The sequence below is a fragment of the Zea mays genome, chromosome 7, assembly GCF_902167145.1.
Source record: "Zea mays cultivar B73 chromosome 7, Zm-B73-REFERENCE-NAM-5.0, whole genome shotgun sequence".
NCBI lineage: Eukaryota > Viridiplantae > Streptophyta > Magnoliopsida > Poales > Poaceae > Zea > Zea mays.
The window spans coordinates 146512770-146535124 of record NC_050102.1 but is presented as its reverse complement, the minus strand read 5'-3'; the positions used below and the strand labels follow the sequence as shown (position 1 = coordinate 146535124).

Here is a 22355-nt window from a genome sequence, read left to right as displayed (position 1 = left end):
GCTCGCTCACTGCATTCCCAAACTACGCCCACAGCCAAAACCCAAGCGGCCCGTCAGACCAATGACACCTCCAAACCCAAGGATCCCAAGTCCAAGCACATCACGATGAGGAAACACAATGTCGCGAGTCAGGGTAGGGCGCGGAGTCCTCGTCGACATTGATCACATCCCGGGCAACGTCAGCGACAACATCGGCTGAACAGGTGTACAGGGGTGGGAGATGGACGGAGGTGGGTGGGGGACAAGAATGAAGAAATGGGGAGAGAGGGATTTTCGTTTCACAATCTTGGCCGCTTTTGTTTTACTTCTTTTTTTTTCAAATCAAAACTAGGTAAGAACTGCATATATTGAGCTGCACGCTCGACATTTGTGTAAAAGGTTTCATCTTACTTTTGCGTGTAAATAATTTCGATCTTTGGCTCTAAGAATACTTCGGAGCTTGTTTGCTAATATGTTTTTTCTCAAGCAAGATAATATGTAGTTCCAAGAGGTTTGAATTTATTTCATATGTATAAATCACTTAAATTACTAGAATAAACTATGACATGCATATGTATTCAAGCTTAACGTGTGTTTTTATAAGCTAGAACTAGTTATAAGTTAGACTAAATAGGTAAAATTGGTTAGACAGTTGGCTAACAACTTGTTGAACACTTTGTCTAAATAATCAGCTCACATGTTAGCTCTATTGTTTAGATGCAAAATAACTAATTTTAGCTAATTTTTAATTAGCTAGCAATTGGCTCTTTTATCAAGCGACCCCACCCCGCCCTTAATCGTGTCGAATTCAAACAGATCATGTAAGACAACTCAAATATGCCTAATTAAAGTTTAGTTGTTTGAATAATAATTATTGACAATAAATTTAGCTTATTTATAAAATTATTATATAGATGAAGACTAAAGAACGAGACAAATTATGTCTATATTTAATACTCATAATTAATATTCAAATATTAATGTAAAAAGGGGAACCAGGCTGATTTGGTGGACAAGAAAATAGAGAAGATATATAGGAGAGGAATCCCCTCGCTATTCAAATATAGATCCCTCAACTTCCATATCGACTAAACCAACCCTTACTTCTAATTTCCCACTTAACCCCTAAAAATTCCATAGAAGATTTAAGGTACCGTTTGGTTCAAATATTTGTAACGTAATGGGTAAGTGATAACGTTAAATCATGTTTGCTTTAGTCCAACCGTAATCAGATACCATACTAAAAATTGATACCAGACTATTCAAACTTGTTACCGCCCGTAATCGAGTGTAAACCATTACCATTACCCTTTACGTTACATTTCGTGAACCAAACAGCACCTAAGTTACCAAACTAGCAGCTAGTTTGGAAAGAGAATCGGAGATTCTAGCCTTCTCAGTCTCCTTCAATTACCTTGCTCCCAAACTAACCCTTAACTTTCCACTTGTTCGGGGGAATCAATATGACAATAGTTCGCTGATTTAACTTTTGGCCTGTTTCGGGTGGTAAACTTCCATAGTACCACGAGCTCAAAGTTGAGCGCGAGAGAAACATCCAGACCGTTAACACTACCAGCGAAGCTTCGGAAGAATCATGGAACATCGTCTAAAATCTATTGGTCGGTGACGCATCACATCGATCATGGTTGATGATTGAACGGCAATCTCCCCGAAATGTGACGTAAAATCCAAGCCTGGCGTTCATGTCATCAAGCAAAGGCCCCCAATAAGCACCTTTTCATATTAGCCTATATGTACATTTCCAAGCACTGCACTGTTGATACCATATTCATGCAGCGAACAAACATGGATCCCTACAGATCGCAGTGCAATGCATTCAAGTAATATCCACTGCCACAGTGCAAACCGCCAAGTTGAAGTATTGAATAAGAACTGAAGATCGACTATGAAACGGCTACGTGGCGTTTTTTTTACAGAGAGTAGATGATAGCAGAACACGCTTATTTGTAGTGGTCAAAAGAATCATTGGTTGCTATAGACAAGCACTGCACTGCCCAAGCTACATACACTCGACATAATTTTGCCGAAGCATTTCAAAATCTAGCTCAAACATATATACCTTCATTTCCTCCTATGTTTATTGTGACTTAGGTTCTCTGTCTGAACTTTAACAAGATATGGGTCATACGTCACGAGCATTTCCTTTTGTTAGTCAGAAGTTATCTTTTGCTCGACGGACAACTCCAAGCACCCGATCTTCATCGAAATGATCTGGAACGGACAGTGTTCTCTTAATTTCTGGATTGGAGGTCCGCAAGAAAGGATTGCATTCCTTCTCCCTTCCAATTGTTGTTGGCACCTGCAAACGTGAAATTTGGATTAAGGATTTAAGGTCAGAGTAAAAGGTGGAAACGCTCTCTAGTTAAGTATTGCAGATGGATCATGAAATAAATTATGGATTCCACATTATGAAATGTCCACAAGAAAGAATAGAATCGAGGACTTTTAAGGTAAACAAAGCTAGAAATGCATAATTTCATGCTTAAGAAGCACTAGCTTGTCACAAAGACAGATAACATTACCGTGGGTATATTCTTATTACGCAGCTCAGCTGCATTTGCAGCATATTCCTGCAATGCTTTATTTCCCGGTTCTACACTCAAGGCAAACTTTGCATTACTCTGCATAGAGGAACATCAGGCATTAAATAACAGATAGATGCAGGAGACTGGAAATGAAATGAAAAATTACTCACCAAGGTATATTCATGCCCACAGTATACTTTTGTATCATCGGGTAGAGCTGTAATTTTCTGGAGTGAGGCATACATCTGCAATGAGACAGGCTCAAATGGTCATGTAATCTCAAAGATACATGGAACAGCATTTTCCATACCTTCTACAAAAAAGGAAAAGTTACTGAGCCGTAGATGATAAATTAAACTACAAAGAGTTCACAACCTTCTAGATCTTTATTAAATAACTAAAGCCCATTAAATCATAATAATCGTTAGATTTAATCACAATTATCCCTATGTTCAAACAAATGAAAGTACAAATACTGACATAATGTAGAACAAACTCAGTCTTTCAAGTTCATGAACCATTTTTAACCTATACACATATCTTGCTTACTCATGCTTATAGGTTCTAATAGTTGCAGCTGAGAAAATAATTTAAGTTCAATCAAAAAATTAAGAAACTCCAACAAAAATGTTTGTTGTTCACAACTAAGAGACTTCTTTAGTGAAATAAAAGCACTACAAAGGAGTAGCTTGTCACAGAAGTCCAGTAGCACCTTCACACAACATACATGTAAATGAAGATATTTGCAAGCAAGTGAAAAACCTGCTGTGGAGTCCCTTCAAAAAGCTTTCCGCATGATAGATTGAACAAGGTGTCACCTGTAAATATAGCTCCAGAACCAGCGAAATAATAGCACACATGACCTAATAAAAATACATGAAAAGTTAACGAAAAGCCTTCATGTGCAGTGCAGGAGTTAACTTTGAAGGCAAGAACGAATATAAGATGAGTCATAAGAAATTTTCCATCAAACACCTGTTGTATGCCCAGGAGTTTCCAGTACAAGAACTTGATGGCCAGCGAACATCCATGTGTCACCCTCCTTAAGCGTGATGTCAATGCCAGGTATTCTGTCCTTATCCTTCTCAGAACCAATTACCTAAAATGCATATGATCACCAGAAGACTAAATGAGACACACCAATCTTATTCTATATGCAATTAAGTATTTCAGGTGGCAGGAGCAATCCAGTGTAGAAACAATGAAAACTAAAGAAAAAATATTTGCGTCAAACAGTTTCCTTCAAATCACCTAGAAAATCATCAAAACTTTGATTTGATACTGTAGGCAAATGACATACTCAAACTTGAGGCATAGCCATTAGTATCTGCTCTGTTTTAAACTTCAGTTATATAATTCAATCTTGAAAACTATAAGTATTGTCGAATTTAACAGATACTTTATTGATAAGAATATACTTTAAAAAACACTCATAATAACTCCATCATTGGGTATAGCACTATTGTCTTCACTTTAGCTCATAACAAAAACCCATTTTGATTGTGTCATTGTCACATACTGTATCAGAGTCACTGAACGATACAGAAAAAGAAAGAACAAATAAAATAGCCCAAAGCTATACCTTTGCACCATATTTTGCCTTCAATTCCAAGTTTCCACCAGTATGATCATAGTGATGATGGGTGTTCAGTATATAAGTCAAGTTCTGGTTTCTCTTTTCCAATGCATTTATAATAGGCATAGCCTCAGAAGGATCCACTACTCCAACTGTTCCAGTATCAACATCATGCAGGATATACGCATAGTTATCTCGAAGGCATGGTACCTGCATATGAACCAGGACAGATGTTGATTGAATGACAAGAAATATCTACATATAGGAGGGTAATTATGTAAAGAGCAACAAATTCATGGTAACAGCTGATAATAAAAAAACCATTCAAAAAAGGCAACGACTAATATGCAAGCAGCCATTAGGTACAATCGTGCAAGCAGGTCTCTTGATCCGTTAGATCTAGATTTAACCGTATGCCATATTTAGCATTTAAATCATCCCACCACTACCTCGTGTAACTTTATAAAAAAACCCCTAACAAACCATGATTGCACATACGGTTGGATCTAGATCTAACAGACCAAGAAAGTTGCTTGCACGCTTGCACCGACTGCTTGCATATTAGTCGTTGCCTTCAAAAAATGTCTTATTTATTGTTTCCGCTATTCATAACAATGTCTACTATTTATTTATGATATCCACTATGATGATCTAGGTTAGGAGTCATGCTGTTCCATCTAAAGAAAGGTTGTCATTTGTGTGGAGGAAACTGTGAAAATAACATGCAAATTATGTGCCCACCAATGCATGCTTCAGCTTAACAATGTCAGTAATAGATTCAGCTTAACATCATAGTTAGGTAGAGAACAGAGGAAACAGAGCAAAACGGCAAGCATGAGCAAAGCAGTGAGAGAGAGTTGATCGAGAATGAGACTTCTTTTCATGGACATCAGCACTTTTCTACTAAAATTGCCTTGTATTTTCTTTCTACAAAGCAATGGCATCCAATTGTAAGAAACTCATCACAACTGATTGAAATAAAATAAAATCCACAGAACCAACTGTTTTTACCACTGGATTCTCTCCTAAAGAGCACCACCATATCAATACAAAAACAGGGTGCTTACATCGATAAGCATTAAGCAAATATTAATAAACAATAGACTCCTAAATACTCAATAGCTAGCTAGAAGTCACACGAGTATTTCAGACCACTTACAAGCTCAATTTGCAGCGACGAAGAGACGTTGGTCATGTTGCAGAGAAACCGTCCTGCGCCAAAAACACGACCCACTCCATACAGTGTCCTCAGTGGCATGACCAACAGGGTGCCGATTCCATACAGCAGTGGCTTCCCGGGCCATTGCTTCCGCACGCTTGGCAGCAAGGACGGCTGCCCCCTCATCTGCCAAAAAAAAAACATAAACAAGCCAAAATTTGTCAAGACCGTGAATTCACAGAGAAACTACTCACGCAACGGGTACTAACCACCAAACCCATCTCCATACCGTGCAAATCAATACAAAAACTACTTAGCTCGAGTAAAGGGAAGTAGGGATGTACTATAGAACCGATAAACAGCTCGGCATCTTTGCGATAGCGCGGGAAGCCAGGGGCTGTCGTGCGAAACGACTGTTCCGTTGGAACCGAGGCAGTTGGAGGTCACGGGGACGCGACGCGATGAAAATCCCCAAACCCAGATCCAAACCCCCCCGCCGAGAACCACCGCGAAAAGGGAAGAGTCGATGTACAGGTGAGAGAGAAGGGCGACCGTGGGGGCGGCGGCGGAGGAGGAGCAGCGCGGGAGGGAGGAGGCCACAATCGAGCACGCCTTCGACAGCATCCTCATCCCCGCTCCCTCCCTCCCTTGCTCGCAGCGCTGCCGCCTTCCGTTCCGACGAGGCGATGCGTGGCGTGGGGAGCGAGGAGAGAGAGAAGGGGAGGGGACGGCACGGCGACTAGTGGTAAAGATGCAGTGCAGGCACAGCGGAGGTTGGCCGGTTGATGGCGCTGGCTCGCCCGTGCCGGACCCACACGGACGTCGGACACACGGGGCCCTCGAGGGAGTCTCCCAGATCGGGGGCAGTCCGTCGGGCGATCGACGGCGTGGATGGGCCGCGAAGCGTGGTGCGTGGCGTGGGGCCAACGTCATGCGCTCGTGATCGTTGCAAGTGGCCGGAGCCGCGTGTTCCCAAAGGTGTGCGGTGCACGGCGCACGGCAGGCCCAGTACGTACAACTAAAGAGAGCCAGTGACATACAAAATATTGTTTATTTAGAGTCACAAAGTAAAATTTAAATTATAGATAGTTATAAGGGTTTATATAGCTAGAGAGATATAAATAGTTTATAAAACTTCTTTCAATACCATAAGATACTAAAATAAACTTAATTAATATGAGAGATGGTGTAAGAACAGAATACTTGCTCTGGCACTATTTCATAACAACAAGTTCTTTAAACAACTACTCCTATATTCTCTATCTTAAGGTCGCGAAGGTTTGTCCTGAGTCAATATTTTAAAACTTTGACCATTAATAACAAAATATTTATAAACATTGACTAAATAAAATAAAACTGTTATATTTATTATTAAAACATCTAGCACAATATATTTGTAAATATTATTGATCAAAGTTTTAAAACTTCAACTTATGATAAACCTTCAGTGCCTTAAGATAGGGAATGGAAGGAGTAGTTGCTAAGTCTTTATATTAGTCTCACTCATCCAAATTTAATCAGTTATTTAATTAGTTACTATAGAGACATAACTTTTACAACATGAACTTCTCTATAGTTACCCAAGTAACTACCACACGAGAGAATAATATGAATGAAAAATAAGTGTGATAGCAATCAAACAAAACCAGGTAACTGAAAAAATACAATGGTTTATTATTTATATTCTGATGCTAGCTAATAACTCACATTCCCATTATGGTGAGTCCAAGCTAAATGGTTCACACACTAATTAGTATCACATGTCAAACCCAACACTCGAGCATCGTAAGAACCACACTATAGTAACACTCCATCCGGCCACAATCCCACAAGAGTTGCTCTTTGGAGAGTAACAAGAGAATAACCAACACAATTTACTCAACTAGTCCTCGAGGTGCAAAAACAATTTTCAATACACTAGGAGCTCTCAAATTTCACATAAAAGATGGTCTAAAGGATGATCCAAACTCCACATGTTAGGTAATCATCCTCTATTTCCTTTTGCTTTCTTCTTCGCCGCGTGTTTTTCTTCTTCCTCCAGCGATTAAGGAGCCGACGAGGTCGGGGCCAGGGGAAACAGCCAAACAGGCACACATGCACCAGTTTGGCGTGGCATCGGCGAACGAGCGGACGATGCTGCAAGCTAGGTTGACAAGGCTACGATGACACGAGGTATGGCTGGGGCAGCCTGCAAGGTTCCTCCACTAATGTGTCGCAAGGAGAGAAAGAAAAAGAGTTACGTGAAAGAATAATAACAAAACCTTTTTTTTTCTATGTAATCAGTGGTAGTGGTACGACGAGTAATTTTTTCTAACTTTATCAAACTTGGATTTTGTAAAGTCATGTGTCGGAGAGGAAATTTTCTGACCGGGTGGCAGAGTGCACCCGCCCTAAGTCCAAAGATGTGGAGGGGCTTAAGCGTTTTGCCTGTTGCGAGAGGTATGAATGAACACAAGAATACGCAAGAGTTTAGAGTGGTTCGGGCCGCCGAAGCGTAATACCCTACTCCACTGTGTGTTGTATTGCTTGAGAGCTTGAGTTGGGTGTAAGCCTGGATGACTTGCGTCTGAGTCCCTTTGTAACATTGCATGCTCCCCTTTTATAGCTCAAGAGGGGCATGTACAAGAGTCCTGAGCCCCGACATATGGGTCCAGGAGCACGATGGATGTAAGACTTGGGGCAGCAATAGCTGTCTGCTGGAGCAATCTTCTCGCGTTGTGACACCCGCGGTTCGCGTAGTCTTGGTCTGCTGGGGAAGCTTCCCTGGTAATGCACAAGTGCTCGTGGACATAGCGTATTTGCGTATCCTACAGCACGAGCATACTGTTCGGATTAGACGGGCACGCCGCCTGCTACATGGCCTGGGCGTCGTCTGCCAACGGAGTGGACAGGACGCATTAAATGCCGAAGGGGCACATCACCTATCAGTAGGGCGGGCAGGCGGTGCATCCCCTCCGCAATAAATGCGGAGGCCGCACGGCCCAGAGTTCTTACGTCATGCTCCGCTCGCTGGCCTACGTCACGGGCAATAAGCCATGTGGCAGTATCGGGCCCTCGGCCGAGCGGGGAGCGGAGGCGTACCGAATAGGGCCCGTACACGTGTCAGCATCGGACCCATGCCTAGGCCACGGCGCTTCCTCCCCCAGAACCTTGTTATGGGTGGTCCGGAGCTTACTTGGTGGGGTCCGAACTCCACCCAATGGCTCCAGGTTGCTTTACTTTGTGGGTCCGGCTTTGTGCGCACAGGGGTTCTGCGCCTTCTTGAGGAGTTCTGGGCCTGATGATGGTGTCTCGGACAACGCACCTTAACCGCTCACGAGATACCCTTGGGGCTGTTCTCCGCGTGGCTAGGGATAGCCGCACAGGCATCATGCCTTCATACAGTAGTGAAAGGGAATTAGGCTTACACCTATTTCCTAATTGATTTTGGTGGTTGAATTGCCCAACACAAACATTTGGACTAACTAGTTTGCTCTAGTTTATAAAGTTCTACAGGTGCCAAAGGTTCACAAATAGCCAATGAAAAAGACCAAGAAACAGGTGTCGGGCGACAGCGACGGTGGCGGCCGACAGTCCGCCCGCCAGCGGCGGGATCGACGACGTCTTCCCCGCGTGGTGGAAGAACAACCTTCGGGCTCGCCCCGTCCTCTTCCCCGTCGACGGAGGAGGAGGAGGCGGGGCAACCAAGGCCAAGCAGGAGGCGGCGCCTCGTCGGCCATCGAGCGAGTCGACAACGCCAGCACTCCAACGGGGGGCGCGCCGGGCATCGGCCTCGCGCTTGAGACGAAGACGAGCGCTGTCTCCCCGCGACGCGTCAATCCCGAGCAAACGGACGACGCCAGCACGCTCGCGAAAGGCTTGCTGGGTGTCGCCCTCATACCTGAGACGACGGTGCAGTCAGTCCCCGACGTGACCTCATCACCGCCCGTCGACCAAGAGGTACCGACCGATTCCCATCCCACGTCTTTCGGATTTAGCCTCGACCCGTCTAGCGGCTCCGCTTTGGTGGACGCCCTCGTAGAGGCGAATCCGAACCCTCTGGGGTTTCGTATGCGGTCACCTTGGGACCGGCTGACGGACGTCTCGACCTACGGGCCCTCTGGGTCCGAGGGAGACGACGAGCCCAGCGTCTGTTGGGATTTCTCCGGACTTGGCAACCCCAGTGCCATGCAGGGCTTCATGACCGCATGCGATTGCTGCCTTTCCGACTGTTCCGACGGTAGCCGTAGCCTCGGCGACGAGGACTGCGGCCCGAGCCACGAATGTTTCCACGTCGATCTAGGGGGCCCCTCCGAAGGCAACCATCTCGGCATGCCGGAGGACGGTGATCTCCCTAGGCCGATGCCTCGCGTTGACATCCCGCGGGAGCTAGCTGTGATCCCCGTTCCGGCGGGGGGTCACGACCCACAACTCGAGCAAATCTGCGGGGTGCAGGCCAGGCTCGACGAGGGAGCAGGAGCGCTTGAGCCAATCCGCCGGGACGTCGGGCAGGCATGGGTGGGCCAACCTCCGGCCGGAGAAATGCGTCATCTACCCCAGGGCTTCCAGCACTGCATCGCCGACGATGTCAGGATCAGGCCGCCACCCGCATCCAGTGGGGTCGGCCAGAACCTGGCTGCAACAGCAATGCTCCTCCGCGCAATGCCGGAGCCATCAACCACCGAGGGGCGGTGAATCCAGGGAGAGCTCAAGAATCTCCTGGAAGGCGCCGCGGTCCGGCGGGCCGAGAGCTCCGCCTCCCGAAGGCAGGGGAACCCCTCGGAACATCGTGCCGTGACTTCCCGATTCATGCGGGAAGCCTCGGTCTGCACCGGGCGCACGCGCAACACAGCGCCTGCGGCCCCGGGTCGCCTCGGCAACGAGCACCATCACTGCGATCACACCGGGGAGGATCGGAGTCCCTCGCCCGAACCACCCGGTCCGCAGGCCTTCAGCCGGGCCATACGACGGGCGCCGTTCCCGACCCGGTTCCGACCCCCGACTACTATCACAAAGTACTCGGGGGAGACGAGACCGGAACTGTGGCTCGCGGACTACCATCTGGCCTGCCAACTGGGTGGAACGGACGATGACAACCTCATCATCCGCAACCTCCCCTGTTCCTCTCCGACACCGCTCGCGCCTGGTTGGAGCACCTGCCTCCGGGGCAGATCTCTGACTGGGACGACCTAGTCCAAGCTTTCGCCAGTAATTTCCAGGGCACGTACGTGCGCCCCGGGAATTCCTGGGACCTCCGAAGCTGCCGACAGCAGCCGAGAGAGTCTCTCCGAGACTACATCCGGCGATTCTCGAAGCAGCGCACCGAGCTGCCCAACATCACCGACTCGGATGTCATCGGCGTGTTCCTCGCCGGCACCACCTGCCGCGACCTGGTTAGCAAACTGGGTCGCAAGACCGCCACCAGGGCGAGCGAGCTGATGGACATCGCCACCAAGTTTGCCTCCGGCCAGGAGGCGATCGAGGCTATCTTCCGGAAGGACAAGCAGCCCCAGGGCCGCCCATCGGAAGATGCCCCCGAGGCGTCAGCTCAGCGCGGCGCCAAGAAGAAGGGCAAGAAGAAGTCGCAAGCGAAACGCGACGCCGCCGACGCGGACCTTGTCGCCGCCGCCGAGTACAAGAACCCTCGGAAACCCCCCGGAGGTCCCAACCTCTTCGACAAGATGCTCAAGGAGCCATGCCCCTATCACCAGGGGCCCGTCAAACACACCCTTGAGGAGTGCGTCATGCTTCGGCGCCACTTCCACAGGGCCGGGCCACCCGCGGAGGGTGGCAGGGCCCACGACGATGACAAGAAGGAAGATCAACAAGCAGGAGAGTTCCTCGAGGTCCGCGACTGCTTCATGATCTACGGCGGGCAAGCGGCGAACGCCTCGGCTCGGCACCGCAAGCAAGAGCGCCGGGAGGTCTGTTCGGTGAAGGTGGCGGCACCAGTCTACCTAGACTGGTCCGACAAGCCCATCACCTTCGACCAAGCCGACCACCCCGACCATGTGCCGAGCCCGGGGAAATACCCGCTCGTCGTCGACCCCATCATCGGCGACGTCAGGCTCACCAAGGTCCTCATGGACGGAGGCAGCAGCCTCAACATCATCTACGCCGAGACCCTCGGGCTTCTGCGTATCGATCTGTCCTCGGTCCGGGCGGGCGCTGCGCCTTTCCATGGGATCATCCCCGGGAAGCGCGTCCAGCCCCTCGGACAACTCGATCTTCCTGTCTGCTTCGGAACACCCTCCAACTTCCGAAGGGAGACCCTGACGTTCGAGGTGGTCGGGTTCCGAGGAACCTACCACACGATATTGGGGAGGCCCTGCTACGCGAAGTTCATGGCCGTCCCCAACTACACCTACCTCAAGCTCAAGATGCCGGGCCCCAACGGGGTCATCACCGTCGGCCCCACGTACAAACACGCGTTCGAATGCGACATGGAGTGCATGGAGTACGCCGAGGCCCTCGCCGAGTCCGAGGCCCTCATCGCCGACCTAGAGAGCCTCTCTAAGGAGGTGCCAGACATGAAGCGTCATGCCGGCAACTTCGAGCCAGCGGAGACGGTTAAGTCCGTCCCCCTCGACCCCAGCAGCGACGCCTCCAAGCAAGTTCGGATCGGCTCCGGGCTCGATCCCAAATAGGAAGCAGTGCTCGTCGACTTTCTCCGCGCGAACGCCAACGTCTTCGCGTGGAGTCCCTCGGACATGCCCGACATACCGAGGGATGTCGCCGAGCACTCGCTGGACATCCAGGCCGGAGCCCGACCCGTCAAGCAGCCTCTGCGCCGATTCGACGAGGAGAAGCGCAGAGCCATAGGTGAGGAGATCCACAAGCTAATGGCGGCAGGGTTCATCAAAGAGGTATTCCATCCCGAATGGCTTGCCAACCCTGTGCTTGTGAGAAAGAAAGGGGGAAATGGCGGATGTGTGTAGACTACACTGGTCTGAACAAAGCATGTCCGAAGGTTCCCTACCCTCTGCCTCGCATCGATCAGATCGTGGATTCCACTGCTGGGTGCGAAACCCTGTCTTTCCTCGATGCCTACTCAGGGTATCACCAAATCAGGATGAAAGAGTCCGACCAGCTCGCGACTTCTTTCATCACACCCTTCGGCATGTACTGCTATGTCACCATGCCGTTCGGCTTGAGGAATGCAGGCGCGACGTACCAGCGGTGCATGAACCATGTGTTCGGCGAGCACATTGGCCGCACGGTCGAGGCCTACGTCGATGACATCGTAGTCAAGACGAGGAAAGCCTCCGACCTCCTTTCCGACCTTGAAGTGACATTCCGATGTCTCAAGGCGAAAGGTGTCAAGCTCAATCCCGAAAAGTGTGTCTTCGGGGTGCCCTGAGGCATGCTCTTAGGGTTCATCGTCTCTGAGCGGGGCATCGAAGCCAACCCGGAGAAGATTGCAGCCATCACCAGCATGGGGCCCATCCAGGACTTGAAAGGCGTACAGAGGGTCATGGGATGTCTCGCGGCTCTGAGCCGCTTCATCTCACGCCTCGGCGAAAGAGGTCTACCCCTGTACCGCCTCTTAAGGAAGGTCGAGCGCTTCACTTGGACCCGTGAGGCCGAGGAAGCCCTCGGGAACCTGAAGGCGCTCCTCACGAAGGCGCCTATCTTGGTGCCCCCGCTGCCGGAGAAGCCCTCTTGGTCTACGTCGCCGCGACCACTCAGGTGGTTAGCGCCGCGATTGTGGTCGAGAGGCAAGAAGAGGGACATGCATTGCCCGTTCAGAGGCCAGTCTACTTCGTCAACGAGGTACTGTCCGAAACCAAAATCCGCTACCCACAAGTCCAGAAGCTGCTATACGCGGTGATCCTGACACGACGGAAGTTGCGACACTACTTCGAGTCTCATCCGGTAACTGTGGTGTCATCCTTCCCCCTGGGGGAGATCATCCATTGCCGAGAGGCTTCGGGTAGGATTGCAAAGTGGGCGGTGGAAATCATGGGCGAAATAATCTCGTTCACCCCTCGAAAGGCCATCAAATCCCAGGTCTTGGCGGACTTCGTGGCTGAATGGGTCGACACCTAGCTACCAACAGCCCCGATCCAACCGGAGCTCTGGACCATGTTCTTCGATGGGTCGCTGATGAAGACAGGAGCCGGCGCAGGCCTACTCTTCATCTCGCCCCTCGGGAAGCACCTACGCTACGTGCTACGCCTCCACTTCCCGGCGTCCAACAATGTGGCTGAGTACGAGGCTCTGGTCAACGGGTTGCGGATTGCCGTCGAGCTAGGGGTCCGACGCCTCGACGCTCGCGGTGACTCGCAGCTCATCATCGACCAAGTCATGAAGAACTCCCACTGCCGCGACCCGAAGATGGAGGCCTACTGCGATGAGGTTCGGCGCCTGGAAGACAAGTTCTACGGGCTTGAGCTCAACCACATCGCTCGACACTACAACGAGACTGCGGACGAGCTGGCTAAAATAGCCTCGGGGCGAACGACGGTTCCCCCGGACATCTTCTCCCGAGATCTGCATCAACCCTCCGTCAAGATCGACGACGCGCCCGAGCCTGAGGCACCCTCGGCCCAGCCCGAGGTACCCTCGGCACAGTCCGAGGCACCCTCGGCTCAGCCCGAGGCACCCTCAGTTCGGCCCAAGGTACCCTCGGCCCCCGAGGGCGAAACGCTGCGCGTCGAGGGGGAGCAAAGCGGGGTCACGCCTGATCAAAACTGGCAGACCCCGTACCTGCAATATCTCCACCAAGGGGAGCTACCCCTTGACCGAGCCGAAGCTCGGCGGTTGGCGCGGCGTGCCAAGTCGTTCGTCTTGCTGGGAGAAGGGAAGGAGCTCTACCACCGCAGCCCTTCAGGCATCCTCCAGCGATGCATCTCCACCACCGAAGGTCAGGAACTCCTCCGAGAAATACACTCGGGGGCTTGCGACCACCACGCAGCACCTCGAGCCCTTGTCGGAAATGCTTTCCGACAAGGTTTCTACTGGCCAACGGCGGTGGCCGACGGCACTAGAATTGTCCGCGCCTGCGAAGGGTGTCAGTTCTACGCAAGGCAGACCCACCTGCCCGCTCAGGCTCTGCAGACAATACCCATCACATGGCCTTTTGCTGTGTGGGGTCTGGACCTCGTCGGCCCCTTGCAGAAGGCACCCGGGGGCTACACGCACCTGTTGGTCGCCATCGACAAATTTTCCAAGTGGATCGAGGTCCGACCCCTGAACAGCATCAGGTCCGAGCAGGCGGTGGCGTTCTTCACCAACATCATCCATCGTTTCGGGGTCCTGAACTCCATCATCACCGACAACGGCACCCAGTTCACCGGCAGAAAGTTCCTGGACTTCTGCGAGGATCACCACATCCGGGTGGACTGGGCCGCCGTGGCTCATCCCATGACGAATGGGCAAGTAGAGCGTGCCAACGGCATGATTCTACAAGGGCTCAAGCCTCGGATTTACAACGACCTCAACAAGTTCGGGAAGCGATGGATGAAGGAACTCCCCTCGGTGGTCTGGAGCCTGAGAACGACACCGAGCCGAGCCACGGGCTTCACGCTGTTCTTTCTAGTCTATGGGGCCGAGGCCATCTTGCCCACAGACCTAGAATACGGTTCCCCGAGGACGAGGGCCTATGACGACCAAAGCAACCAAGCTAGTCGAGAAGACTCGCTGGACCAGCTGGAAGAGGCTCGGGACAAGGCCTTACTACACTCGGCACGGTACCAGCAATCCATGCGACGCTACCACGCCCGAGGGGTCCGGTCCCGAGACCTCCAGGTGGGCGACCTGGTGCTTCGGCTGCGACAAGACGCCCGAGGTCGACACAAGCTCACGCCCCCTGGGAGGGGCCGTTCGTCATCACTAAAGTTCTAAAACCCGGAACATACAAGCTGGCCAACAGTCAAGGCGAGGTCTACATCAACGTTTGGAACATCCAACAGCTATGTCGCTTCTACCCTTAAGATGTTTTCAAGTTGTTCATATACCTCGCTCCCACGCCAAGTTTAGTCATCAAGGAAGGGTCAGCCTTGCCTCAGCAAAGCCCGACCCTCCCTCGGGGGCTAAAAGGGGGGAACCCCCTCTGCGTCAAAATTTTCCTCGAAAAAAGATCTCTTCTGCCAGAATGTCTTTCGTGCTTTTCGACTACTTCGAAAGTGGATCCTGAAAACGACGGAGTACACGTAAGCAGCCAAGGCTGACCGAGCCGAGGGACTCCTACGCCTCTGGGATACGGATACCTCACTCGTCACCTTCTGCCATAAGTAACTCACGTTCGGATAAGTGATTCCGCGGACCGAACAAGTCTTCACATTCGGAAGCTCTTCTGCCGGAGCGATTCTTCGAGCCTTCTCGACTGCGTCGGTGACAGAACCCCATGGACGGGTAAGAGTGCGCATAAGCGGCAAGGTCGACCGAGCCGAGGGACTCCTACGCCTCCGGGATACGGATACCTCACTCATCACCTTCCGTGAGAAGCAACTCTCGCTCGCACAAACAGTTCTGTTACCGACAAAAAAGTCCAGATACTCGAAATAAGAGGAAAGGAGACGCGGCTTTACAATACGGCGAGGGTGTGTTTCGGCCTCGGCGGCCGCAGAAAACACACACTACAAGATAATCCGATCCTGCAGGCTCGGATCTTGACAGCTAAAGGGAGCGGCAGCACCCTCGGCATCAACAACACCTCTGGCGAGGTCCGACCTAGCCTCGGACGGCGACACGGTCCAAGGGTCTCCGCTCTGAAGGACAACGTCATCACCGAGCCCGGGCCATCGCCGCCAGGGTCTTCTCCAAGAATCCGGCCCGAGCAGGCGGCTCGGCCGGTCACCCCGAGGCCTCGGCAGGTCAATCCCGGCGTCGGTCCCGCTAACGGACGACCCGGCCAGGCTCCGGTCGACCTGGTCTTCTTTTCGAGCCAACTCTGCCTCTGTTCGCGCTGGCACCGCTACCCCTGGCCTCGGCTCATCGAAGAGCGGCTGAGGGTTTTTCTCTAACTAAGCAAGGGAAGCCTCGGACAACAAGGCTGACCGAGCCGAGGGACTCCTACGCCTCCGGGATACGGATACCTCACTCGTCACCTTTACACGGGGCGACTCACGCTTGGTGAAGCTGTTCAGACAACCAACAGGCGAGTCTTAGTGCTCGAGAATGGGGAAAAAACACGGCTCCATGCCGAATTTACATACATGTTTAGGCCTCGACAGCCACAATGAACAAAAACACCGGCACTCAAGGTGCCATTACAAACGGAACTCCGGTTCCGACCCCACAGCAGCAGCCATGATCCCAGTACGGGCGTGGCCACCAGAAGGCTTTCGTTCGCGTCCCTACTCAAGGGACGCGAAACAGACATCAAAGCCAAAGAGCCGAGGGCCGGCCCGTGGGCGGCGCCGGGGCAGAGGCCACGGCCCGGTTCGCTCTCCCCCGCCATCGAACTGGAGGTCACCATCTTGGGTGACCGTCGGCGGAGGGGTGCGACCGAGCTGCATGATGAAAATCCTTGAAGCCGAACGACGGCTGAAAGGTACCAACTCCCGCAGAGTTGCGTTCCTCCAACGACGAAGCGGAAAGATGGCGGATATCCCCCATCCGGGGGCTTGGAAGGTGGAAAGACACGATGCATAAGGGAGCGCGAAGACACGGTCGCCTTCCAAGAGGGACACCCTCCTTTTAAAGGCGACTCTCCCTACTTGCGTCCCCAGCCGTCGTGGGCCGAGTCTTCTCCAACACGCTCCAAGGTCCTCCCCTACGGCGCGGGGGCTGGGTCCCACACGTCATGCAAGCCGGCCCAGAGCAGAAGAGGCCAAACCGCCGTGCGCGGTGCGTGCAACCGCCCAACGGTTACAAGCGGCTCTCCACTTTTGCCCAGACCAGCGGGCGAAAGGGCGGGCAGCCATGCAGGCGGCATGCAACCGCGCCAAGTGGGCGCACTTCTCCGACTCCCAACACGCCCGGCAGGGAGGCCCAGACCCACGCGTCATGCAACCGGCGCGCCGAATGCTTCGTGCATGCAACTGCACCGCCACCTGCGCCACCACCGCGCCTCCTCGACTGCGGAGCCAATACCGCGACTCGAGGCGACCCAGCGCACGACCCAGCGGCTCCAGCCTGGCGCGACGGTCAATGTGGCCGAAAACGGGCCGACAGTAATGGCGGTGGCAGGCGGGCAGGAGCAGCGGTCATGTCGTCAGCCAAGCTTACGTCCCATCCGGGGGCAGCGAGAGAACCCTCTCTCACGGCATGAAGACAACGCGCCCGTGTTCCGTTCCTCGAACGGCTCGCGCACGCGCAACGGCTGCCCTGCGAACCACTCGCCTCGTCGCATTAACTCCACGGCGGGACAGGCGGCGCCTCTGGCAGGAGAAGCAAGCGACGCTTCGCCTTCGCCATAATGACCGCGTCAAAAAAGGTACGCCGTGTCGTTCGATTTCGTATCCTTTTCCTTTTTTCCTCTTTCTCTCTCTTGCAACAGGGACCGGGAAAGGGGGATACCCCGAAAGGGATCCTTCCCTGTGAAGGAACCAGGCTCCGAGCCTCCCTACTGATCAGAGGTTCGAAGGCTGGCCCCTCGGAAGGGTTCAACAGCCGCCTCAGAGCACGTGGGCTCCACACCCACTACTGGTCAGAGGTTCGAAGGCCGGCCCCTCGGAAGGGTTCAACGGCCGCCTCAGGCTACTCGGGCTCCGCGCCCACTACTGATCAGGGGTTCGAAGGCTAGCCCCCGAAGGGTTCACAGCCGCCTCAGACACAGAGCGAGGGATGACCATGTGTACGTTCGATACATAACCAAGGCTCGGGCTACGCTCCCGAGGTACCCTAGGACATTTCCGAGACCAGCGGGAACGATCTTGTAACGGAATCCCATCAGAGGGAGGCATCGAACCCTCGGACCCCGTCTCCAGGGGACCGGGTCCGGCAGATCACCCGCAGGTACTTTTGGGCGCGCCTCTGGGCCTCTAGCCGACCCCTAACGAATGGGGCACGGACGTCCACTCGGATCACCCGCCTGCAGCTCACCGGAGACACCATGTTCGGCGCCCACCGGGGGCAACATGGCGCTCTCCCCCCTCCTCCTTGCGGAAAGGCGACGCAGGGGCGTATGTAAAAAAGTTGAGTTTGTCCCTGATCGCCCTCTCGCCCTGTGCAGAGGCTCGGGGGCTGCTCTCGCAAACCCGGATCCGGCCAAACCGTTGACAGCGTCAACATACCAGCCCGAGAACTTGGGACCCGACCGTACACCCGGGCTACGGCCAACTCGCATGAGGGAACGACCAGACCAGCCAAAGCATTGCACAAGGCGTTAAGACCTCGGAGGAGTCAAACCACTCCTCCGAGGCCTCGGGGGCTACACCCGGCGGGTGCGCTCGCGCGCACCCACCGGAACAAAAAAGCAACCGAGAAAGGCTGGTCCCCTTGCAAAAAAGTGCGATGAAAGCCTCCAAGCGAGTGCTAACACTCCCTTCGAGGCTCGAGGGCTACTGTCGGGGACCATAATTAGGGGTACCCTCAAGGCTCCTAATTCTCAGCTGGTAACCCCCATCAGCATAAAGCTGCAAAGGCCTGATGGGTGCGATCAAGTCAGGGATCAGTCCATTCGAGGGACTCGATCACGCCTCGCCCGAGCCTAGCCTCGGACAAGGGCAGCCGACCCCGGAGGATCTCCGCCTCGCCCGAGGCCCCCCTCCAGCGGCGAACACGCACCCGGCTCGCCCGAGGCCCTGTCTTCGCCGAGAAGCAACCCCGACCAAATCGCAGGAGCATTTAATGCAAAGGTGGCCTGACACCTTTATCCTGATGCGCGCCCCTCAGCTGATAGAGCCGAAGTGACCGGCGTCACTTCGGCTCTCCACTGACCGGTCTGACAGAAAGACAGCGGCGCCCGCGCCGCTCCGACTGCGGTGCCACTTGACAGAGTGAGGCTGACAGGCAGTCAGGCCCGACCGCACGCACCATAGGAAGCTCCGCTCCGCTCGACCCAGGGCTCAGACTTGGGCTAAGCCCCGGAAGACGACGAACTCCGCTCCGCCTGACCCAGGGCTCGGACTCGGGCAAAGCCCCGGAAGACGGCGAACTCTGCTCCGCCCGACCCAGGGCTCGGACTTGGGCTAAGCCCCGGAAGATGGCGAACTCCGCTCCGCCCGACCCAGGGCTCGGACTCGGGCAAAGCCCCGGAAGACGGCGAACTCCGCTCCACCCGACCCAGGGCTCGGACTTGGGCTAAGCCCCGGAAGACGGCGAACTCCGCTCCGCCCGACCCAGGGCTCGGACTCGGGCAAAGCCCCGGAAGACGACGAACTCCGCTCCGCCCGACCCAGGGCGCGGACTTGGGCTCAGCCCCAAAAGACGACGAACTCCGCTTCGCCCGACCCCAGGACTCAAATTCCGCCCTAGCCTCAGCCAACGGCCTCCGCCTCGCCCGACCTAGAGGCTCGGACTCGGCCTCGGCCACGGAAGACGGACTCGACCTCAACCTCGGAGGAGCCTCCACATCACCCAACCTAGGGCGTGGACCGGCCACGTCAACAGGAGGCGCCATCATTACCCTACTCCAAGCTGACTCAGGCTACGGGGAACAAGACCGGCGTCCCATCTGGCTCGCTCCGCCAGATAGGCGATGATGGCGCCCCGCACGTTCCCTGACGATGGCGGCACTCAGCCCCCTTACGAAAGCAAGAGGACGTCAGCAAGGACTCGACGGCCCCGACAGCTGTCCCTCTGCTAGGCTCCAGCGCTCCTCCGACGGCCACAACATCACACAAACCGGGCGCCAAAATCTCTCCGGCTGCCACGATGGCGTGTACTTAGGGCACTAGCTCTCCTCCGCTAGACACGTAGCACTCTGCTACACCCCCCATTGTACACCTGGACCCTCTCCTTACGCCTATAAAAGGAAGGACCAGGGCCCTCTTAGAGAGGGTTGGTCGCGCGGGGACGAGGACGAGACGGGCGCTCGCGTGAGGCCGCTCGCTCCTTCCCCCGTGTGGACGCTTGTAACCCCCTACTGCAAGCGCACCCGACCTGGGCGCGGGACGAACACGAAGGCCGCGGGATTTCCACCTCTCTCACGCCCATCTCCGGCCACCTCGCTTTCCCCCCTTCGCGTTCGGCCTCGCGTCGACCCATCTGGGCTGGGGCACGCGGCAATACTTCACTCGTCGGCTCAGGACCCCCCGGTCTCGAAACGCCGACATATTTCTAACGCTAACCCGGCTTGTAGTTGTGTTTAAGTTGTTAAATTTCAGTTTCGCCCTATTCACCCCCCTCTAGGCGACTTTCAATTGGTATCAGAGCCCGGTGCTTCATTAGAGCCTAACCGCTCGAAGTGATGTCGGGAGATCACACCAAGAGGGAGATGGAGACCGGCGACAAGCCCACTACAAGCCACGGGGAGACTTCATCGGAAGAGTCCCGCAATAAGAGGAAGGAGAAGAAAGACTCCTCCAACAAAGGAAAGGGGAAGGAAAAGAAATCCTCCTCTCATAAGTCGCATCGGAAAGGTGACAAGCACAAGAGGATGAGGAAAGTGGTCTACTACGAGACCGACTCTTCATCACCATCGACCTCCGGCTCCGACGCGCCGTCCGTCACTTCTAAGCGCCATGAGCGCAAGAAGTTTAGTAAGACCCCCCTACGCTACCCTCGCATTCCTAAACATACACCTTTACTTTCCGTCCCATTAGGCAAACCACCAACGTTTGATGGTGAAGATTATGCTAGGTGGAGTGATATGATACGATATCACCTAACCTCACTCCACAAAAGTATATGGGATGTCGTTGAGTTTGGTGTACAGGTACCATCCGTAGGGGATGAAGATTATGATGAGGACGAAGTGGCCCAAATTGAGCACTTCAACTCACAAGCCACCACTATACTCCTCACCTCTCTAAGTCGAGAGGAGTATAACAAGGTGCAAGGGTTGAAGAGCGCCAAGGAAATTTGGGACGTGCTAAAAACTGCGCACGAAGGAGACGAGGTGACCAAGATCACCAAGCGGGAAACGATCGAGGGGGAGCTCGGTCGCTTCCGACTTCGCCAAGGGGAGAAGCCACAAGACATGTACAACCGGCTCAAAACCTTGGTAAACCAAGTGCGCAACCTCGGGAGCAAAAAATGGGATGACCACGAAGTGGTTAAGGTTATTCTTAGATCACTTGTTTTCCTTAACCCTACTCAAGTTCAATTAATTCGTGGCAATCCTAGATATACTCAAATGACCCCCGAGGAAGTTATAGGTAATTTTGTGAGCTTTGAGTTGATGATCAAAGGCTCAAAGAAGATCAACGAGCTTGACGGCCCCTCCGTGTCCGAAGCACAACCGATCGCATTCAAGGCGACAGAAGAAAAGGAGGAATCTACTCCAAGTTGAACACCCATCGACGCCTCCAAGCTTGACAACGAGGAGATGGCGCTCATCATCAAGAGCTTCCGCCAAATCCTCAAGCAAAGGAGGGGGAAAGATTACAAGCCCCGCTCCAAGAAAGTTTGCTACAAGTGTGGTAAGCCCGGTCATTTTATAGCAAAATGTCCACTATCTAATGACAGTGACAGGGGCGACGACAAGAAGGGCAAGAGGAGAGAAAAGAAGAGGTACCACAAGAAGAGGGGCGGCGATGCCCATGTGTGCCACGAGTGGGACTCCGAGGAGAGCTCCTCCGACTCCTCCTCCGACGAGGACGCCGCCAACATCGCCGTCACCAAGGGACTTCTCTTTCCCAACGTCGGCCACAAGTGCCTCATGGCAAAGGACGACAAAAGGAAGAAGGTAAAATCAAGATCCTCCACTAAATATGAAACCTCTAGTGATGAGGATAATGCTAGTGATGAGGAGGATAATTTGCGTACTCTTTTTGCCAACCTAAACATGCAACAAAAGGAAAAATTAAATGAACTGATTAGTGCCATCCATGAAAAGGATGATCTCTTGGACTCCCAAGAGGACTTCCTAATCAAGGAAAATAAAAAGCATGTTAAGGTTAAGAGTGCTTATGCTCTAGAAGTTGAAAAATGTGAGAAATTAACTAATGAGCTAAGCACATGCCATGATTTAATTACCAACCTTAGAAATAAAAATGAAAAATTAAATGCTAAGGTTGATTCTCATGTTTGTAATGTTTCAATTCCAAATCTTAGAGATGATAAT

The 22355-nt window shown here is 52.9% G+C and overlaps 1 protein-coding gene across 2 annotated transcripts; it reads right to left on the bottom strand.

Annotated features, from left to right (window-relative positions):
* Positions 1-1772: 1772 nt before the first annotated feature.
* On the bottom strand, positions 1773-6168 carry LOC100216606 (uncharacterized). 2 transcript variants are annotated; one of them, NM_001143019.1, is made up of 8 exons: positions 5793-5974; positions 5261-5446; positions 4108-4311; positions 3501-3624; positions 3288-3388; positions 2696-2770; positions 2523-2621; positions 1773-2299 (listed from the first exon to the last, which is right to left on the bottom strand). In NM_001143019.1, exons 2-8 carry the CDS (start codon positions 5444-5446, stop codon positions 2153-2155), a joined length of 936 nt encoding a protein of 311 aa, NP_001136491.1. In that variant the 5' UTR covers positions 5793-5974; the 3' UTR covers positions 1773-2152. The 2 variants fall into 2 exon arrangements, with proteins under 2 accessions (NP_001136491.1, XP_008650965.1); XM_008652743.3 differs by having other exon boundaries at positions 1799-2299; positions 5813-6168.
* Positions 6169-22355: the final 16187 nt, after the last annotated feature.

Bases quoted from the DNA above. Each gene is read 5' to 3' on its own strand.
- LOC100216606 (XM_008652743.3), bottom strand. From the start codon at position 5,890: ATGAGGATGCTGTCGAAGGCGTGCTCGATTGTGGCCTCCTCCCTCCCG. The intron at 3,625-4,107 runs GTATAGCTTTGG...TATGCATTTTAG, and splicing joins AGGCAAAATATGGTGCAAAG to GTAATTGGTTCTGAGAAGGA. The intron at 3,389-3,500 runs GTGTTTGATGGA...TATTTTTATTAG, and splicing joins AACTCCTGGGCATACAACAG to GTCATGTGTGCTATTATTTC.